The sequence below is a fragment of the Pinus tabuliformis genome, chromosome 8 (assembly GCF_031772625.1).
Source record: "Pinus tabuliformis cultivar Carrire ecotype Pingquan chromosome 8, CPIR1, whole genome shotgun sequence".
NCBI classification, from domain to species: Eukaryota; Viridiplantae; Streptophyta; class Pinopsida; order Pinales; family Pinaceae; genus Pinus; species Pinus tabuliformis.
In genome coordinates, this window is record NC_142294.1 from 1,985,993,102 (window position 1) to 1,986,013,674 (window position 20,573).

General features: G+C 36.8%; 1 protein-coding gene across 2 annotated transcripts in view; it reads left to right on the plus strand.

Annotated features, from left to right (window-relative positions):
* The window catches only part of SVR3 (elongation factor family protein), a 71,188-nt gene extending 53,078 nt beyond the window's left edge, over positions 1-18,110 (plus strand). The window contains exons 12-14 of one of the 2 annotated variants that reach the window (XM_089374842.1): positions 16,849-17,014; positions 17,135-17,330; positions 17,418-18,110. In XM_089374842.1, coding sequence (XP_089230968.1) covers positions 16,849-17,014; positions 17,135-17,330; positions 17,418-17,551 — 496 coding nt within the window. In that variant the 3' untranslated portion in view covers positions 17,552-18,110. Of the gene's footprint in view, positions 1-16,848; positions 17,015-17,134 lie in introns of both variants that reach the window. The other variant, XM_089374841.1, reaches the window with a different exon arrangement.
* Positions 18,111-20,573: the final 2,463 nt, after the last annotated feature.

Genomic DNA, 20,573 nt, shown 5'->3' on the forward strand with positions numbered 1-20,573 from the left:
ATGTGTGTCAACGCCACAAAGGAGAAACAATCAAGTCCCCAGGCACCTTACAACCATTGCCCATCCCTGCCTCAATTTGGACAGATGTTTCTATGGATTTCATTACTGGTCTTCCGAAGTCAGGCAACAAGTCAGTCATCATGGTGGTTGTGGACAAACTTTCTAAGTATGCTCATTTTTGTGCCCTACCCCACCCATTTACCCCCACTTTGGTGGCTCAATCTTTCATGGACCAGATCTTCAAACTGCATGGCATGCCCACTTCCATTGTGTCTGATCGTGACCCGATCTTCACCAGTAACTTTTGGCAAGAACTTTTCAAGCTACAAGGCACCCAACTCCAACTAAGTACTTCCTATCATCCCCAAATTGATGGTCAAACTGAAGCAATCAACAAATGTTTGGAGACCTACCTCAGGTGCTTCACTTCAGAAAAGCATCATGGTATTAAGAGAACCATGGTACTGACCCATGGTATTGCATGTATGAATCCTATATAAAGGATAGAGACTCCCCATTGAGGAGCGTCATGTCTTATTTTGTAATCAAGCTTTGCTCTGTTGGAGGTTTCCCCCTCGAAGAGGCAAGTGAACATTGCTTTAATCCTTGAATAATAAAATACTTGTTGTTTTTCTCATTTTGTTCCGTATTTTGGGTTGTATTTCTTCGTATATTTGGTATTCTGGCATCTTCTCGCAGGACAAGAGCATAACATGCATGGTACATTTTGCATATAATTCCATAAGATTTATATCATATTAACCCCTCATTTCTTACATTTCCAATTTTTCCAGTGTGAACACACCTAACCGCTTTGGGATATTTTAATTAAATGCTAAAGCCTTTGGTTGAGTTCCTAATTAATTGGCATATTAGAACTTTAGTGTTATAAATCTTCATTAAGAGTAATTTCATAAGTTCTATTTTTAATTTGTCACTAGAGGATACAACTTATGCCTATGTGGTACAAACATGAGACTAGGCGTTCCCCCTTTCTTGCATATGTTGAGGCAACCCACTAAAAAGTCAATTCATTGAGCCTAAACATTATCCTTGTTCACATGTGCCAGCTTATCTGCGCTTCATCCTTATCCTTTGGTGCACATTTTGAGGTTGTTGAGATTTGAGTTGACTATGGGAGCTAACTATGCATGTGCCCTAAGGTTTTGACCCTCCACCTCATCGTGAGCACACATCCCTGGGGCATTAGGTGGTGTGCTCCACTATGAGGACTTAGTTATTCTTTATATGACCTTGTTAACACTTTGCACACATAGTCACTAGTAACTAGTTTGACTTGGTCAAAGGAGGTTCACATGCACATTATTGAGGAGATTTATGATTTAATGTGGACCCATTTGCACAGATACTTAGGGCACATGATATATGGTAGGATCTTCATGGTTGAATAGGTCAAAGGTGGTTGGAAATGCACAGATATCAAGGGTGTGCTCTCTCTCGCTCTTCTCAAGGGCACATGGATGCATAAATATTTTATTATTATGGTGGTTGTTATGTGGACACAAGGCACTCCTTCCTAGGGTACATTGGAGGAAGGAGTATTTTGCTGTTTCAACAAACTCAAAGTGGTCAATAGAGCTCACATACTAAGTGTGCACTTGTTTGAAGGGTATTATATATTGTTCCTTGGTCAAAAGGCTTCTAGAAGAAGCACTCAAATCATTACACTTGGCATTTGTATGCATATCTAGTAGAGCGCCTTCATCATGGAGCTTGACACATGGCATTCTCACACCTAGTTGGAGGTGTGCCTTACCTCTTACACCAAGCATTTTGTTATTATTTTGGAGGTGGTTATTTCTAGAAGAGCACCCTTGCACATGAGCAAGACAAATGGCACTTGGATCTCACCTTTTAAGAGCTAGAAGGTTGAGGAAGATGACCTGTGGCATCACATTCATCTACAAGATTGTATCTAGTATTTTCAATGGCTTTTGACCTAATTTGTGCACTTATGCTATTATTGTAAATATTTTTAGTATTTTCTAATATTTTCCTTGGATAATCACACAAGGAAAATATTATTTTTGTTGTAGTAGAGTTGCACTAAAACTTATATAAGGGTTTTCTCTAGGGACAATTTTAGCGATGGAAATTTATTTTAAAGTTTAGAAACCTTGGCGAATCTTACTATTCCTTAATATGCTAACTTTAAATTTTTTAGTGATATCTTAGTAAAAATACTCAAATTTCTAATGATTTTATATATAGTCTCTATAATTTTTTTACTATATTTAAGGTGAAATAATTATATATTATAAAATCTGGGCGAATTTTTTAGAAAAAAAGGGAATTTGTTGTTCTTGTTGGTAGCTCATGCAAGTACTTTTGCATAGGTCCAAGTGTTAAGGTGTGTGGAAGTTGCCTAATTACCTATTCACCTTGGCAATTACCTTATTTATTAAAGAAATTTATTTTTTTAGAACTGTGAATTTAATATAATGAAATGCAAAGGTTATTTGCATTAGTGAATTAGATAAATCACAACTGTTGATCTCAAGTGAAGTTGAGATTTAATCTCAACCATCAATCACTTTGGAGATTAGGGTTGATGATTTAGTCATAACTCAAACTTATAAAAAGAAGGTTGGGCTAAGGGAGAAGACACATTATTGAGCACAAGATACTGTGAGACAGGTGAGACTCTCAACAATGAGTGGAGAAGGACATTCGCTCAAGTGTGCAATAACCAAAGGGAGAAAACAAGGAGCAACAAGTTAGAGGAATATTCAGCAGCTGATTTTGCAGCATAGACACATGTGAGTTGTAAATCGATCCTAGGAAGCTGTACAACGTTTGCAGGGGTAGAAATCAGCTCGGGCAGGTTTGGAACAACATGAAAAGGGAAGTACAGACCACGTGTTGTAGAAAATCCATGAAATTCTGATTTGCTAATATGAGCAATCTGTAATAAAATTTCTTCTCACATAAACACAAAATTTCTCTCCTCTACTAGATGCAGTGGAATAGGAACATAAATAAAAAGCACAGTCACACAACTCAAAAACGCAGAATTATCTAGGGAACCCAACCGGGAACACCCTCTACTTGTTTGAGAATTTTATTTTTAGAAGAACTGACCAATAGATCTCTTACAAAATACAACTGTTTCAATCTGAAAGACACACTTGTCTTTCCTGCTTGTTCTAAGCTTGAAACCCTTGCAAGATTGTTGATCTCTACTGCCCTCTACGAATCTGTGTACAAGCTTCTCTTGCACACTCTTCCTCTCACAAGCTCCATGCACAAACTTGTGCTTCCTATTAATTGGTCTCACCAACTTGTGCTCACCAAAACAACAATTAAACTTGTGCCTTCGTTTCTCCTTTTAAAACCAATTCGAATGGTTAAATTTAGAGAGTTTTCTAATTAAGGAATGGTTTTGTGATTGATTGAGTTAGCATGAGTTAACTGCTTATGAAACTCGTCCTATTTCAAGTCAACCACTTGAAATTCAATCACTTGTGTTTTTCCTCAATCAACTCACACTAGAAAATCAAGAACTCGATTTTCAATTTCAAGTTTCAACACATCAGTTAACTGCATCCTAACTGGCCCTAATTTTTAGTGGCTGATTGCTAAATTATAGGAACTCGTCCTAATTTATAGGGAATCTCCTAATTTTTAGGAACTCGAGCATGCACAAGAAGGAACTCGTTCTGGCTCCTATGATTAAGGTACAAATCAAGGAACCCTTTTCTTGCTAATATTTTCAACATGTGTGCGACAGAAAGGTTGTACGAGCTCATGTGGAATTGCACATGCGCGGGTAGTTAGAGAAAACTGGTCAGAAATTCCTACACGTGTGCGGGTGGGCAGAGAAAACTACTCAGAAATTCCCACACATGCATGTGCAGGCTATATTAGCATGTGGGCAGGTGGAAACAGGCTCATACAACAGAGTGTGTGGCTGTATTATTGAGGGCTGAAGAAAAATTTCTTAGCTGGAAGTTTTTAGGTTTTGCTGTGTGATTTTTCCTCAGTCACCCTTTATTTTCCTTGTTGGGAAAACCTTTGTATGCTAAAGATTTTTAGAAGTGAAAAAAAATTGAAAGACAATTTTTATGTTTGTTTGTTGATGAAATTGGCTGATTGAATTTATGCTTCCACTGAAAACCCAATTTTTATTTGTAGTTAAAATCCCAATGGTACATTTTGTCCAACAAGATGAAAAATTGAATTAGAACAATAAGGAAAATTGCTCGAAAACAAATTTTCATCTACTGGAGTTACAAAATTAACATGGTATCAAAGCATTTCTGAAGAGGAGGAGGCCGATTTTGAATTTGCACAGCAGAAACCAACAATAATTTTCTTGTGGCTGTTAGAAGGTTTTAGCACAAGACAATTTTATTTGTTCAAATATGGAAATGGCAACTACGTCTCAGGTTTTAGGACATGTTGGATGGGGTTTCTAACTTCCTACCCTAGAAAGCAAGGGTTACATCGTTGTTGAAGGAGATGATCTTTGGGAAATTTGTTTATAATGAGATTCAACCACCAATAGATCCAACACTTTTGGTAGTTCATGAGAAGAAGGATATTAAATCCTAGAGTCATCATGGTTGCTATAAAGGACCATTTGATTCCTCACTTGGTAGAAAAAAGACAACCAAGGGAATGTTCAAAGCTCTGGATTTGTTCCAGAGAAACAATGTGAACCAGAAGATGATCTTAAAGAATAAATTAAGATCCATCTAGATGCTAAGATTGGACAACATGACCATCTACTTCATGAAGATCAACCAAGTGTGTGACCAACTTGCAGCAGTTGAAGAAAAGGTGGAGAAGGTAGAACTAGTAAACATGGCATTGAATGGGTTCACCAAGTCTTGGGAACTATTTCTCAAAAGGGTTTGTGCTCGGGAGCAGCTTCCCAATTGGGTGACACTTTTGGATGATGCATCTAGGAAGAGGCTTGAGAAGAGTCTAAGGCTAGTTAGTAAGGAGGTGGAGAGGAGAACCTAGCCTTCATGGGTCAAGTCAAGAAAGGCAAAGAAAAGGGTTCCACCAAACACATCGATGAAGGGTCAACCTCACAGTTGGGCAAGAAGGACTTGAGTAAAATACTAAAATCAAGTGCTTCATTTGTCACAAGAATGGGTACTGTTGACCATTGAAAGTCCATTTGAAGATATGTCAAAGACTCCATGCCCAGAGTACACCTCAAAGCATTCCAACATATTCAGAACAATCAAAATTCCAGAAATTCCAAAGCATTCCTCTTCTTCTTCTCAACAGTCTGTTGTGTAGATTCACCACCCCTACGAGGATATTATAAGTTTTTTCCTTAGCTCATTATTTGTGTTTTTTAACACACATAATTAGTGAAGTTTTTCTCCCAGATTTATCCCAAAGCTAGAGTGCGACTTGATGGTAGAGTCTTGACTCTTAAGTGAATCCTAGTGTCTAGTGTCAATGTATATTACCATACCAGATCATCTCTAAAGTTTTGCGAAATTTGGGTAAGTCTAAGGGTCAATTTTTAATTGTTAAAATTTCCTGCTAGACGAGATTTTCTATGTAATTTTTGATGTAAGATATAATAAGTGTTGTCTAGAGAATTTGTTAGAAATACTGGGAGGGGGGTGAATCAGTATTTCATTCCTTTTCACAATTGATTAGTTCATTCAACATACAAAGCATCAATGAGAACATAAAAATCACATCAGTAACAACACAAGATTTGGCTCAATAAGAAGCTCAGTTATGTATGATGTACATGTTTTCACTCAAATTGTACAGGGAATATGCGACAACGATTAGGGTGGGGGCTGTCACTCTGATCCGTGTCCTCTCCGTTCTAGCTGTCTCCCAACAACAAACTATGGGGGGTAGTCTCTATGGATGTGAAGATGAAAAACCTGTCGGCAACTAACAAGTCCGGGAGACACAACTGAATGGCATAGCAACTTGGTTAATTTAACAAGTTTAATGATTTGATTAAATTACTTTGAAAGACCAGTGCTTTAAATGGAGTCAAAATACTTGCTTTATGTGAATTATCTACTAAGCCATCAGGTGAATAGTTGTTGCTTTAGGATGCTTCACTATCCTATATGAAAATGCAACACCTAAAATCTAAGTGAAATGCAAGATCTTGGTTTATTTTAAATTAGATGCCTAACTAGGTGAATCCTTCCTCTCAACTATTTTGAAGCTAGTCTCTAGTGTAGGTTGTGAGAGAGAAACCCAGGGGAAGATAGCAAAGGCTATATTAACAATACCTCCCCTAGAGTTCTAACCACTTGATGCCTCCGGTGTTGCAGAGACTGTGGCTCTGACGACTGCAAAGTCACCGTGTTAACCACAAAAGAGGGTCTAGGCTTCACAAGCTGGGTGAGAAAGGTGGTCCTATTTTTCTATCAACCAAGCTTATGCTTGGAGGTAAATTAATTAGTGCAAGGCTAATCCTAGAATGTAAGTGCAAAATATGAGTGGTTATCTTTAGGTGAAGTTTTAAAAGATCTTAAGTACTTAGAGACAACTTACAATGATATTCAATTTAAAACAATGAAGTATTTAACAATGTATAATGATGATCTTCACCACAAGAAAGTTCTCAATGAACTAGATAGATAGTGCCAAAAATGTTCTCAAGATTAATTGCTCATGAAATGACCATAAATAAACAAATTTAATGCTTCTTTCAACAATGCCAATTAGATAATGAAAATCTTGAAACACAATTAGCAACTTCTTAAGATTACTTCAAGATTACGCTTATCACAATTATGATTATCAATTAAGTGCTTTAAGAGTGATTTGATTAGCAAGATTACAAACTTAGATGTGAAGCTCACTTGCAATACACAATGTTAGTATGCATATCACCAAGATAGATCCACAAGAAATCCAATAACAATATAGCCACTTATCCAATATCCAATTTCAATGATAGCAATGACAAGTAGAGATATTTCAATGTCACAACAATGCTAGCTATCAATAAGAAAAAGAAAATATTATCCTTTAGAGCAATAAACTAATCTTATCCAACAATCAACAATTCAACAATTCAACAGCCTGTTAGAGCACTTATGTTCTCATTTAGATTTGCCAATTAGATTAAAATGTGAATTATGAAATGCTTATGCAAGAATGCAATGCATGCAATGTGCAAGTGAATGTAAGCAATGCAAAAATGCAATGAGATGCAAGATGGAGCAATCAAGAGACCAATAATTGTAGTAGTAAGAAAAACACCCAAACACACTAGAAAACACTTATCCAAGATACACAAGGATGCAAGGAACGAATGCCAAGTGAAAAGAGATGATTGTCAACAACTTTTCACACTGCAGCTATGCTTATATCAGACCTTATGCAGTGCATATCAGATTTAAAATTAACACTACAACCTTAAAAAAAAATGACAAGAATGCCAAGTGAAAAGAGATGATTGTCAACAACTTTTCACGCCACAGCTATGCTTATATCAGACCTTATGCAGTGCATATCAGATTTAAAATTAATGCTACAACCTTAAAAAAAAATGACAAGATATGCCAAATAATGCAATTCCAACTAATGCCAATGACTTACCAATGATGAAATATGCTTGCAAGTAACTTATTATGCCACTGTTATGTTATTTTACCACTGCTGTAGATGATTTTAGATGGTTGTAGCAAGCATATCAGACCTTGAATTTACCCAACAGTCCACAAAACTTCTCTTATATGCAATCAATTCGACCACAAGACTAATTTTTTAATGCCTTAAGTGAATGATTAGTGAATTTAGGATTATTTTAGATGTGTTATGCCCTGAATACACTGCTGTCATAAAATACTTCAGAATTATAATTGAAAACTGTGATGACAAAGAGGGATTAGAGGGCAAACCAAGAGGCCAAATGGCCTTGTTTGTGACTAGAAAGGCTTCCAATGAACTTGACTACCTGCAACCACCAAGTTAGCTCCAAAATCGCTGCAAAACAAGATGTTACTAGTTAGAGATAAAATGGCAATGCAAACCAACCCAATGACTGAAGAATGGCCAAATGAGGGCTAGAAGGATAGGCTAGGGCTAGAAGAGGGGCTACAAGGGCCAACGATGAGGCTAGAAAGGCCAAGGAAGGGCAACGATAGGCCAAGAGAGGTTAGAAGAAGCCATGACTAGGGGAAACAAGCCCAATAGGGCTGCCAGAAGGGAAAAGATGCCAAAGAGGGGGCCCGAGAGGATTAGAGGCCCTTCTAGGGTCACGACAAGGCCTGAAATGGCCCGCAACTAGGGGAAAATCCCTCTAAGGGTTGTGACAAGGGCAGAGAGGCCCCACAAGGGGCTGCGGCTAGGGGCTAAGGCCCTAAAAAGGGTCGTCGAGAGCCTTAGGAGGGTTGATGACAAGGGATCAAGGCCCTAAGGGCTTGCGGCCTGAGGGAACAAAACCACAATGGCCTATGACTCACCCAAACAAGGAGAAAAAGCCTGACACAGAGGGAGAAAAGACCACAGCTAGGCCTTAGAAGCCTTAATTTTTTTTGGAACCTTGCAATCACAAACATTGCCATAAAATCGCCAAAAAATTGCTTCCTTACGACCAGTCTCTTCCTTTGTTCGCTGGATGTTGAGCTTCGATGAAGATTATAGGCTAAATCTTGCCTTCCTAGGCCTAGATTTGCCTCAAAACTCCAACAATTTTCCTTGAGAATTTGAAGATTCACCTGCACAAATGAATGAAATAATTCCAAAACCCCCAAATATATATAAAAATTTAAAAAACTCCAAAAACCCCAAGTGCTACAAAATAAAACGAGGGTTAGAAAATAATTTTACAAATGTACAATACTTACAAAATAATTTTTTAGCTCTCATTAGCATGTTAAATCTTTAGCTCAAGAACAAATAAAAGTTTTTGAGAAGATTTTTAAATAAATTGCATGGATGAATAATTTCGAAAGATAGACCAGCCAAAACCCTCCTGCAAAATAATTCACCACAATGAAAGCTTAGAGCCCAAACAAGGTTAGCTCTTCCCCACAGTTTGTGAACTTGGAGCCCAAGGGCTAGCATACTTGTAAATCTCTATAAATTCTCAAGATAAACTGTTAATTCATATAGTGAATTAGATCACCTAAGATAACTCGTACCAATAAAATGTTCTTATCACCGACAAATGAAATAACAGTTGAAAAAATATTTAGCACAATATAGGATAAACACATAACCAACACATACCACAGATCAACAGATAGAAGAACACCATGAACTGAACCCCAAAGTCTTTCTATTATGATAAAAAATGTTTCCAACAGAGCAACAACTCAGTACAAGCGTTACAAAATTACCTCATCTAAAGATGGGAAATAGAAGCTCAATAGCTTCTTTATATAGAGAAAACCCCTCCAAGTGGAAAATAATGGCTAGTTGGCTTGATTCTCGTCAAAAAATCTCGACTGTCAAAAATAACTTGATCATTTTTTAATCTCCACTGTCGAATTTTTATTTTTGAGGAAAAATTCGAATTTCCCTTAAACACCATTTTTTATTAATTTAAAAACTAATATTTTGGATTAATTTCCTCAAAATTTTGACTTTGATTTAACCACCACGGTCCAAGGGCTCAAATTTTCTTAAAATATCTATTTTCTCTTGGTGGAGGATCTCCAAAAATTAATTTCTTTTTGACTGATGAATTTTTGATTATTTTCCAATTGGATAGAAATTAATTTCTTTATAATTATTTTTGACTTTAAATTAATCAATTTTCTAGCTTAAGATTTTTATTTTATTTTGCCAGAAAAATTAATTGATTGACTTTAGAGGGGATTTAATTATTTTTCCACCCTCAAATATTTTAGGCATGGTGTCTAATTATGAGGGACCATGCACTAAAATATTTTTTACATCAAGATATTACAATTTAATTCAACCCTTAGAAAGGGAAATACACATTAGACCAGACCCTCAAGACATTACCCAATTTTGCGACACAATATGATCTAGTATGAAACCAAGTGCGTTTATAATAAAATAGCTTAGCCATGGTTTCTGATTGCGAGGTACCTGTTGTCTCATAGAATGTGTAGGCACCGCGACAACGACTCAGATCAGGGGTTGTCACCCTGATCCCCAATCTCTCTGTTTGAGTTGTCTCCCAATAACAAACTAAGGGGGGTAGACCCTATGGAAATGGAATGAGGGAAGATTAGTTGGGAACCAACTAATCTGAGAGACACAGTTAAACAACCAATACTTGTTTAGATTGCGCAATATTTTGAAGGATTCAATTTGATTTGAGGAAAATGATACCAGTGCCTTGTGGAGTCAACTATCTTGCGAAGGAAATAAAGGCCAAGTAATGGATGGGAAACTATTGCTAAATGATTCGACTATCTTATATGCAAATGCAAAACTTAAAACTGTGTGAAATGCAGGGACTTGGTTAATTTTAGTTAAATGCATGTTCTAAGTTTGATCCCTCAATGCTTCTATCGACCAAGCTTATGCTTGGAAGTAAAATTTTAATGTGAAAGTACTAGCTTAGTATGCAAATGCAAAGTGAAATGATGTGATGGCGAAAGGAGGGCCTAAAATATGAGTTATTCTGAAGTATGTCGTGAATGTTTTTAACTTAAGGCTCAGAAAAATGATCTTAATGTGAAAACAAATACTTATACCAACAATGTAAAATATGAAGTCTGCACAAGTAATTACTGAAAACACAATAGGAAACCAATGTAAAATGTTGGAAATAAAACACTTTATATTCAAAAATCCATTTGTATGAGGTACTCAATCAGAGATCATTAGATGCATAAGTAAAACTAAATTAGTCCTACTTGAATGAGCATGTAAAAACAAATGCACTTCAGGAATTAAATTAAGTGTTTAAACTCATATCACAACAAAAGTATGAAATATCAGTTACAGTAATCTGCTCTTAAAACAAATGACAATGCCAACAATTTATCTTAAACCAGTAATCGTATAACCATTCAAGATTCAGATTTTTTTTCTATGTGTAACAACAAAAACTTCACATGACAAATTGATAACTAACAATTCAGAAAATTTTTGGGTTTAACTATTTCCAATCAAGTGATGCATTTGATCTTAAAACTCATAAATAAATTATTGAAAAAGCAATGAAATAATATTTAGAAATTTGTCAATTAGCATGCAAAAGTTTTTTAAGATAATTCTAATCCTGAAATGTATTGGAATAAAAGATGCAAACTAAATTTGTTGTCAAACTTCAACTAACTGAAACTCTATGCCAGTATTAGTCTTGCTCTCAAATAGATCAATGAAATGGGGTAAGGGTTTAGAGGATGTGCACCAGTCAGCCCTTAGGGGCTTGAAGATACTCGGAGATAAGCTGCCCAAATCACTGAAGATCTTCAGATCCAGATGCCAACTCAGAATTTTGTTTGAGAAATTTTAGGGAAAAAATTAGTGAAATTTTTTTTTTGTGAAAGAGGGTGAAAGAAGAAAGGCTGCAAGGATGAGGGTCGATAAGGACAACCCTTGAGGCCGAGAGCTGGAGATGGTCAGTGCAGGGAAGGAGGCCGAGAGGGAGCCTAGGGTTGAAGGCTTGAGGGTGAGGGCCGAGGAGGTAGGGGTCTGAGGGTTGAGGGAGGAAAGGAGGCTAGAGCCGAGGGGATAAGGCCGTAAGGAGGGAGGCCGAATGGAAGGTGAGGGAGGCTGTAAGGAGGGAGGCCGAGGGGAAGATGCCGTGAGGGAGAGGGAGAAAGAAGGTGCAGGGGAGTCGAGGGTAGGAGCTGGAGGGATAAGGGAGGTCGTGAGCTAGGCCGAGAGGGAGACAGGAGGAGCAGGGGAGGCTGTGAGCTAGGTCGAGAGGAAGAAAGGAGGAGCAGGGGAGGTGGTGAGTTAGGCTGAGAGGATAGAGGGGAAGGAAACGAGCTCGGAGAAATAAGGAGGTGAGGACCGAGAGGAAAGAAAGGGGGACGAGAGCTAGAGATGGCCAATGCAGGGCCTCTAGGCCCTAAAAAATATTTGCCCACGATCTTTCGCAAGATTTGCAGGGCCTAGATTGAAACCTTACGAGTTTCCTTTTTGAAAATTTTCCTTGACCTGCAAATAAAATGGAGATAAGATCTTGCCCTCCAGGGCTTAGACCTGTCTCCAAAATTCACAAAAATCATTGGCAATCTTCAGATTTGTTCTTGCACAAACAAAAGATAAAAAACTCCAAAACATATATATACAAAATGTGAAATACCCAAAACCCTAATGAATTAAAAAAATGAAATTTACAAATCTACAATAATATTCTACAGATGTAGCAGATTTGAGGAGTATGAGTCCAACTCCGCTCCCAGATTTGCAGATCAAAGCCTTCTATTAGCCAGATATAAACAATTTGCACGAATTTGTAAATAAACTGGAAATTTTAAAGAGGCACAAGCCCAAAAAACCCTGCAAATAAAATATTTTGTAAGATGACTTTAGAAATTAAAAACAATAGGCTCTTTAGATTTTGTAATCTGAGAGTTAGTTGGTCCAGCTAAGGACTTCCCCAAACGCCCAAATCCTGAATAATAACTTTTGCACACTTAGATTTGATTGTACACGATTCAATGATCAAATCCAAATAATAGAGAGAGACTTCTAATTTATAGATAAATTTTCCAACATCTAGATGGCTTGATACCCATCATAGTAATCTTGACTGTTGATGAAAATCGAATGATCTTTTAATCATACTTGTCGAAATTAAGTTACCTTTTTGAGGAAGATCGAATTTTACTTTTAATTTCTTTTTAGATAGCTAAAAAATGATTATTTTGAGTTAATTACCTCAAAAAATTGACTTTGACTTAACTTCTAAGGCCCAAGGGTCCAAAATATCTTGAGAATTCCCTTGGCCGGAGACCTCCAAAAATATAAAACTTTAAAACCCACGAATTTGAAATGTTGGAGATTTTAATTTTTCCTAGTACCGAAATTAATTATATTTCCGGCTTAGCATTTTTAATTTATTTTAGCCAGAAAATTTAATTATTTGACTGATGAGGGGATTACTAATTTTTCCAACCCTCTAATACTTTAGCATTATAGCTAAAATATTATTTACATGAAATATTACATTCTAACCCATGAAGGGGGAACACCCGTTCGTTATAGACCCTCTATAAGTTACCCATTTCTGCAACTCAAAATATGATCTAGTAGACTAAGTGACTTGTAATAAAATAATCTAACCAAATAGCTAGAATTATTCCCAAATCACTTTTACAGAGACTTGATAAATAACACTAAGACTCATCTAAGATCCTGATGACAAAATCCACCCTAGCTTTGGGGTGAGGCTGGAGGGAAAAACTCTGCTGATCATCCGTGTTTAGAAACACACATGAATTAGTGAAACACAAAACTTCTTAGGATAGAAATCATCATCAGAAAAATAAATTTACCTGGGTTGTGACATACATTTGTCTTACTAGGATCATTTACATTACAAAATGTAGAATGGGTTTACAAAACTCCAGTGTACATATAACTGATAATGATGAATCTGTGGATCATCTGAGTGCTTGGACATGATGGAAGTCCTTGCGTGAAAAAATGTACATGGAGTGGTCAACAGGACCATGCACTAAAATTATTCTTAAACACACTTCTACAATAGATTCGATATAACACTAGTAAGTCACCTAAGACCTTGTCGACGAATTCCACCCTAGATTTGGGGTTATAGCTGGAAGAAAAACTTCGCCGATTAGGCGTGTTTACAAACATACATAATTTAGGGAGGTTAAAAAATTCCCTAGAATGAAATCCTTTGCCAAAATCAGAGACTTACCTAGGTGTTGTTACATAATTAAATGGTCATACTAGCATCATTTACAATAGACCTTGCATAAATTGGGTTTACAATGATAACTTCATGCTGGACTTTGATCTCTGAAAACATTTCTCGACTTCCTTGTACACTGCTTTCTCGGGTTGTTGACAAAATTGTGGACAACAATACATACAACATTTACTAGTAAACCTGAAAGGAAGTACAAGACTCCCCAAGTCTCCATTACAATATTTTGATTGCTGAGCATCCACCACCTATCAAAAGGTAGGATGCTATGTCACAGTTTTTGTCGTGGATTCTGCTAGTCAAGAGCCCCCCTTGTGGTGGAATGTCAACCCAGGATTAGCAAATATCAATATGCCACTTAGACAAATTGAAACTTGGTGGGGGCAATAACAACACCCTGCATTCATTGAAATGGTAAGCTCTCTTTGAAATTTTTATAATGGTATTCCATCCTAACTGTAAGTAATGCTGGGGTAGTTGACATGGAGTGGTCAACAGGACCATGCACTAAAAGTATTCCTAAACACACTTTTACAATAGATTCGATATAACACTAGGACTCACCTAAGACCTTGTCAACGAATTCCACCTTAACTTTGGGGTTATAGCTGGAAGAAAAACTTTGCTGATTAGGCGTGTTTACAAACATACATAATTTAGGGAGGTTAAAAAATTTCCTAGAATGAAATCCTTTGCCAAAATTAGAGACTTACCTAGGTGTTGTTACATAATTAAATGGTCATACTAGCATCATTTACAATAGACCTTGCATAAATTGGGTTTACAATGATAACTTCATGCTGGACTTTGATCTTTGAAAAAATTTCTCGACTTCCTTGTACACTGCTTTCTCGGACTATTGACAAAATTGTGGATAGCAATACATACAACATTTACCAGGTAAACCTGAAAGGAAGTACAAGACTCCCCAAGTCTCCATTACAATGTTTTGATTGCTTAGCATCCACCACCTATCAAAAGGTAGGATGCTATGTCACAGTTATTGTCACGGATTCTGCTAATCAAGAGCCCCCCTTGTGGTGGAACGTCAGCCCAGGAGGAGCAAATATCAATATGCCACTTAGACAAATTGAAACTTGGTGGGGGCAATAACAAAACCCTGCATTCATTGAAATGGTAAGCTCCCTTTGACATTTTTATAATGGTACTCCATCCTAACTGCAAGTAATGTATCTTATGATCTGTTGTAGACATGTTTTGAATTTTACTGGACAGATGGGCATAGGGTGAAGACCTGCCCCATGGTATGAAATGAGTGGGATTTATTGGCATGAATAGAAAAGAAAATGACAATGACTTTTCTGGAGTAACTGCCAATCATTTGTTTGGCTTGTTGTGCCCATCATTAAAAGTAATCATGGGCCACAAATGGATGCCAATGGGTTCTTCTGCTTCAGTCAGTAGATGATAGGATGCCCTCTCCAATCTGGTTGGTGCGTTTACGTAGTTTTTGAGATTGTCTCTTTCCATGTTCTCTCCTTTTGATAGTGTTTGTGACTTGTTTAGTAGCATCGTCTCCTATGATAACCTTTTCCTGCTTCACATAGTCTTCAGTTCATATGGTAGATATTTCTACCTTAAGTTTAGTCTGAATTTTATGGGCTAGTTTGGCTGGTTCAGAGATGATGCTATGATTGCGATATGGATTGAAGTTTCTGGTTTCTTTGTTATATAATATATTGAAAATACAAGCAAATGGTATGTCTTTGGGAGTGAGTGTTGTATATGTGAACGTGGCAGTATTTTATCTGTGCAAGATCAATGGGATACACGGAAAAGTGTAGACCTATACTGGTAATGATGGAGACAATAGAGCTAGCCATTCCCATAGCCATATACTTGATGCTACAAATGGGAATTGTAAGGCTGTGAAAACCTCTGGTGCCTTTGCTGTGGACCACAGTAGCATTGTTCATAAAATATGAAAATTTCCACGGTAAAATAAATTATATAGTTCACTACTATAAGAATGTTCAGGAAAAGCATTCACCAGAAAAGCTGTTAAAGGTTAACTGAAAAATATAATATCCTCATAACTGTCCAATTCATATAATGCTGTTTCGTTCCTGCCAAATATCATGTCCATATTCCTGTGCAGAGTGAGAGTTTTAAGTTCATGATTTAAATGTTAAATTTAGTTGCTCTAAATGTCTAAAATAAATGTATGGTAGATTGTACTGCAGTTCAACTTCTACACCTGTCGAGCTGTGGCTTTAGTGTTTGGAATGGGGTGCCGCCATGAAAAGAGCCCAGTTTTAGTCTCCAACTGGTGTAGAACCACTTGTGGTGTGTGTGGGGGAACATGTTTGGCCTCCTAGAGTTGGTTTCCAGCCATCATCAAAGGGGTAACACATGTCCAACAAGCTAAGTTGGTTTAAGCCGATGTGCGTAGGATACTTTACTTTCTTCGAGGTATTGAGTAGGTTCAAAGTGAAAATCTTTAAGGGAAGAGTCCAACAAGAACTTGTTCACAATAAGTTGAACGTTAGATATAGCTCTTTTTAAATTTACTAATAAATAATGGATTTTAGATCAATAAATGATTTGTGGATGTACTTTCTAATAATTTTATCTTAATAATCAAGGTTCACTTGTTGTCCATTAGGAATACAATACCATAGTCATTTTCTTGGTTTTTCGAGAGGATTTAAGTTTTTAGGTTTCATAGATGTAAAGAATGTGTTATAAAAGTAATCATCTTTTGTCATTTTTTCAAGTTTTTTTCTTTTTACACTGGAGTGTCTTGGAATATTATTAGGCCTCACCCAACTTTATTGTCTTCTGAAGATTATTATTATTGGATGTCTGTACTAATGTGCATTCTCTTCTGCCATATAGTATCGATGCTGTTGTCATGTTTTAGAGGAAAATTAAGTAACCCTTGTGAAATGATATGAATTTCTTGCCTCATTTTGGAACTGGAACTGGTTGTATTTTTGGGCAGTCATCTAGTAGTTGTAGTGTGGTTCGTGCTTGTCTCAAGGAAAATCTCTTTATTGAACATTTCAATTGGTTTTTGCATGTAGTGTGGAGAATACAACAGTGGTGAAATACAAAATACCAACTCGTGGTCTACTTGGTCTTCGAAATGCGATTTTGACTGCTTCTAGAGGCACTGCAGTTCTAAACACTGTTTTTGATGAGTATGGACCATGGGCCGGAGACATCAGTACAAGGGACCAAGGCTCTCTGGTACATTGTTTATTTGATTTATTACAAATTTTAGTTCTAAAGTCTGTTTATTTCACGTATCTGAGATGTAATGTTAGATAATTCCTGAGATTGTATCTTATAAAAGTATTTCATGTCCAGGTCTCATTTGAGACAGGAACAAGTACTTCATATGCCTTATCCAGTTCTCAAGAAAGAGGCCAGTTGTTTTTAGGCCCTGGTGTAGATGTCTACAAGGGTCAAATTGTAGGTATCCATCAAAGAACAGGTGACCTGTCCCTAAATGTTTGCAAGAGGAAGGCTGCAACAAATGTCCGTTCAAACAAGGAACAGACAGGTACTGACAACTGTATCAGATCAAATAAATTGTTTTCCAAACATCTTTATACATTTTGCATATTAACACCTTATTTAATGTTTGCAGTGGTCCTTAATGCACCTTTGGATTTCAGTCTGGATGATTGTATTGAATATATCCAAGAGGATGAACTAGTTGAAGTCACACCATTGAGCGTGCGCATGTGCAAGAACCCAAGGGCAATGAAGAAAACAAAATAACTTACACCATTAACATACTACAATAAATATATCAAATATTTACACCATAAAATACTTTTTCACCTGCATAATCAGTGGTCTTGACTCTTTATTACGTTATCCAGGATCTGAAGACGGATTATCTAGATTTCCCAAGCAGTAGGTAACCTTATGGGTTGTAGATAAAAAGATTTGTCTTGGATTGATACCTCTCTCAATTCTGATTTTCTAGTAACCTAGAGTTTTACACCACTGGAAGAGTTGGGAACTCTGGGTTTCTCCCAAAGTCAGAGATCAGAGTGTCTTGTGTGTAGTTCAAGGTTTGGCTTGACCTATTAGAGTCTCATTCATTGCTTTTGTATATGAAATTTCATTGCCATATTGTTATTACGTGTTAGTGGTGAACTGGCAGCAAAACAGCCGAGGAAGAATAATAAGCTGCTGGCCCATAACTTTAGGCATTTTCGATTATGAGATGCTGTTAGAAGAAGTAAAAGTTTATTTAAATTACATGGCTAAAAGCCATATTTCATGATATAATGGAAAAGGTTATGGGGCTTCATTTTTGTTTTTGCTACCATATTTTATTCTTCATATACGTGGATTGCAAGATTGTTTATAGTTTGCCATACATATTATACTTCAGTCTTTTACTATATAATTACATTCAGAACAAAATATTGCATATTTTTTCTTAAATTCAAAGGTGAGATTTGCTACAAATAGAAATGCCCTTGTCCCATAAAGGAGGGGTCTCATACACCAATTTGGTGTCTAGCTTGGCCATGATCTTAAAATTAGATGATTATTATTGTTATTATTATAATATTGATATTGTAGTGACATGCACACACACTTTCCTCCCTACATGTTGTATGCACACAATACCATCAATGCATTACTCAGACACAAGAAAGGGCAAGGGAAAGGGCAAGGGCAGTTATGCAAGTATAATAGGAAATTGTTGAAACAATACACATATCTGATGTACACTCACTTGTAACTATATATAGTACAAATATGGGGGGAAGTGATCAGAGTTGACCAAGTCTTCAAGACAATAAATTTTGTGAATGATCAGTACATTTATGATACATGTTCTAAACTAATTCTCCCCATGCTTACACGTTATCTAGGGTGATTCTCATTAGTTTCTCCCTATTGAGAGCAAATTCAAATTGTTCTTGATTTTGGCTAATGTCGGGGTACAACCTTCCTAACACAGGACAAAATAATATTTCGGTCAGGTGTAGTATGAGACGTTGCAGCATGATGATAATCATAGACACAGGCAAGAGGTGTGGACATTGCATAAAATATCTTGGGTGAAAACATTTTGATGGGATTATCTAGAGTGATTCTCATTAGTTTCTCCCTATTGAGAGCAAATTCAAATTGTTCTTGATTTTGGCTAATGTCGGGGTACAACCTTCATAACACAGGACAAAATAATCTTTCGATCAGGTGTAGTATGAGACGTTGCAGCATGATGATAATCATGGACACAGGCAAGAGGTGTGGACATTGCAAATAAATATCTTGGGTGAAAACATTTTGATGGGAGACTGACGGTTGATCACCATGCTATGTAGTTCTGAACATAGCCATGATGGTCCCTCAAGTGGATTTGAAACTGTTGTCGCTGCAGAAATGCTTGTATGAAAATTAGGTGTTGTTGTTAGTCCACTGGTAATTCAGTAGTGTTGAGGTTCGTGGAGCTGTGAAAGTATCTAATGGAGTTATGCAGAGCCATGAACCAAAAAACAAACACATAAGAAAGCCTGTCCACCAGAAATAAAAATACTTGAAATCACTGAGATTGATTCTCAAACACTGAAAATTGGATTGAGTCCACACCATAGAAATGGTTGCCTTGAAGCTTCCAAGCGAAGGTTGACTCAAACCATGAAGAACCTACAGAGAACAAGTAGACTCAATTCTACTTGAAGAGAGTAGAAATTTCAGAAATCTTGCAATTAATGGAATTCGGAAATTTCACCTCATATACTTGAGGTTTCTTGGATTTAGTCTATGAGCTTTCAGCATTAGGGCTGATCTGAAATATTAAATTACTTCCTTTCAACCCAATTTCAACCAGCAGCTCAAGAGAATAAATACCATACAGAACCACAATGTTACAACCCTTAGGACACCCTTTTCAAGGCATACAATATTTTATAATGTCTTATCATAACAGATTATAGCAACACGAAATCTGCTCTTTATCTTCCACGTGTTAAATTATTTAACCAATTCAGTTGTATGTTATTTCAAATCAACATAAACAAGAAGCATTGGAATGTACACAATTAAGAAGATAACATAGGCTGAAAATCAATCTGCAAATACTCAATATTTGGATAGTGGAAGCTTCACATATATGCAAGACATGAAGTACAGACCGAAACTTTCTCACAAAGCTGGTACAAGTCAAGCTCTCTAAAACCTAGCTAGGGAAACCATAGGAAAATTCTAGACACCAACTCCTCTTAGCTAGGAATCACTCCCAACCAAAGCAGGTCACTCTGCGAAAGATCCTCAACAATCTATTATCAACACTGACAAGTCCTTCTTGGAACATACACCTAACTTGATTCACACAAGTTCTCGACACTAGTGCACATCTTCCTTGCTGCTTATAAACCCTAGCCATGTTGTGTCATGCAAGTACATGGTAAGATAAATATAGCACTATTATCCAAGTCTACATGTCCATCATAGGGTTCGAGTTCTCAAACCCTAGGTCTTCAACTCTTGTATCAACACAAGCACCATGACCTCCATGCAACATCATGAATACAAATTGGGTCTTTTTTAAAGCAAGGCATCACACCAAGCTCAATACTTATCAAGTTAAGTTTTCCATTATCTTGCTCTAGTCTCCATGCATCTCGCAAGAACAAGGCTACTAAATCATGCAATGTGTCAACTCCACTCCCCATGCCTTGTACTAGGGTAGAAACCCTAACACTATAACAAGAGCCACAAGAATGTTGGAAATAATACTGAGAGGGGGGTGAATCAGTATTATTACATTAATAAA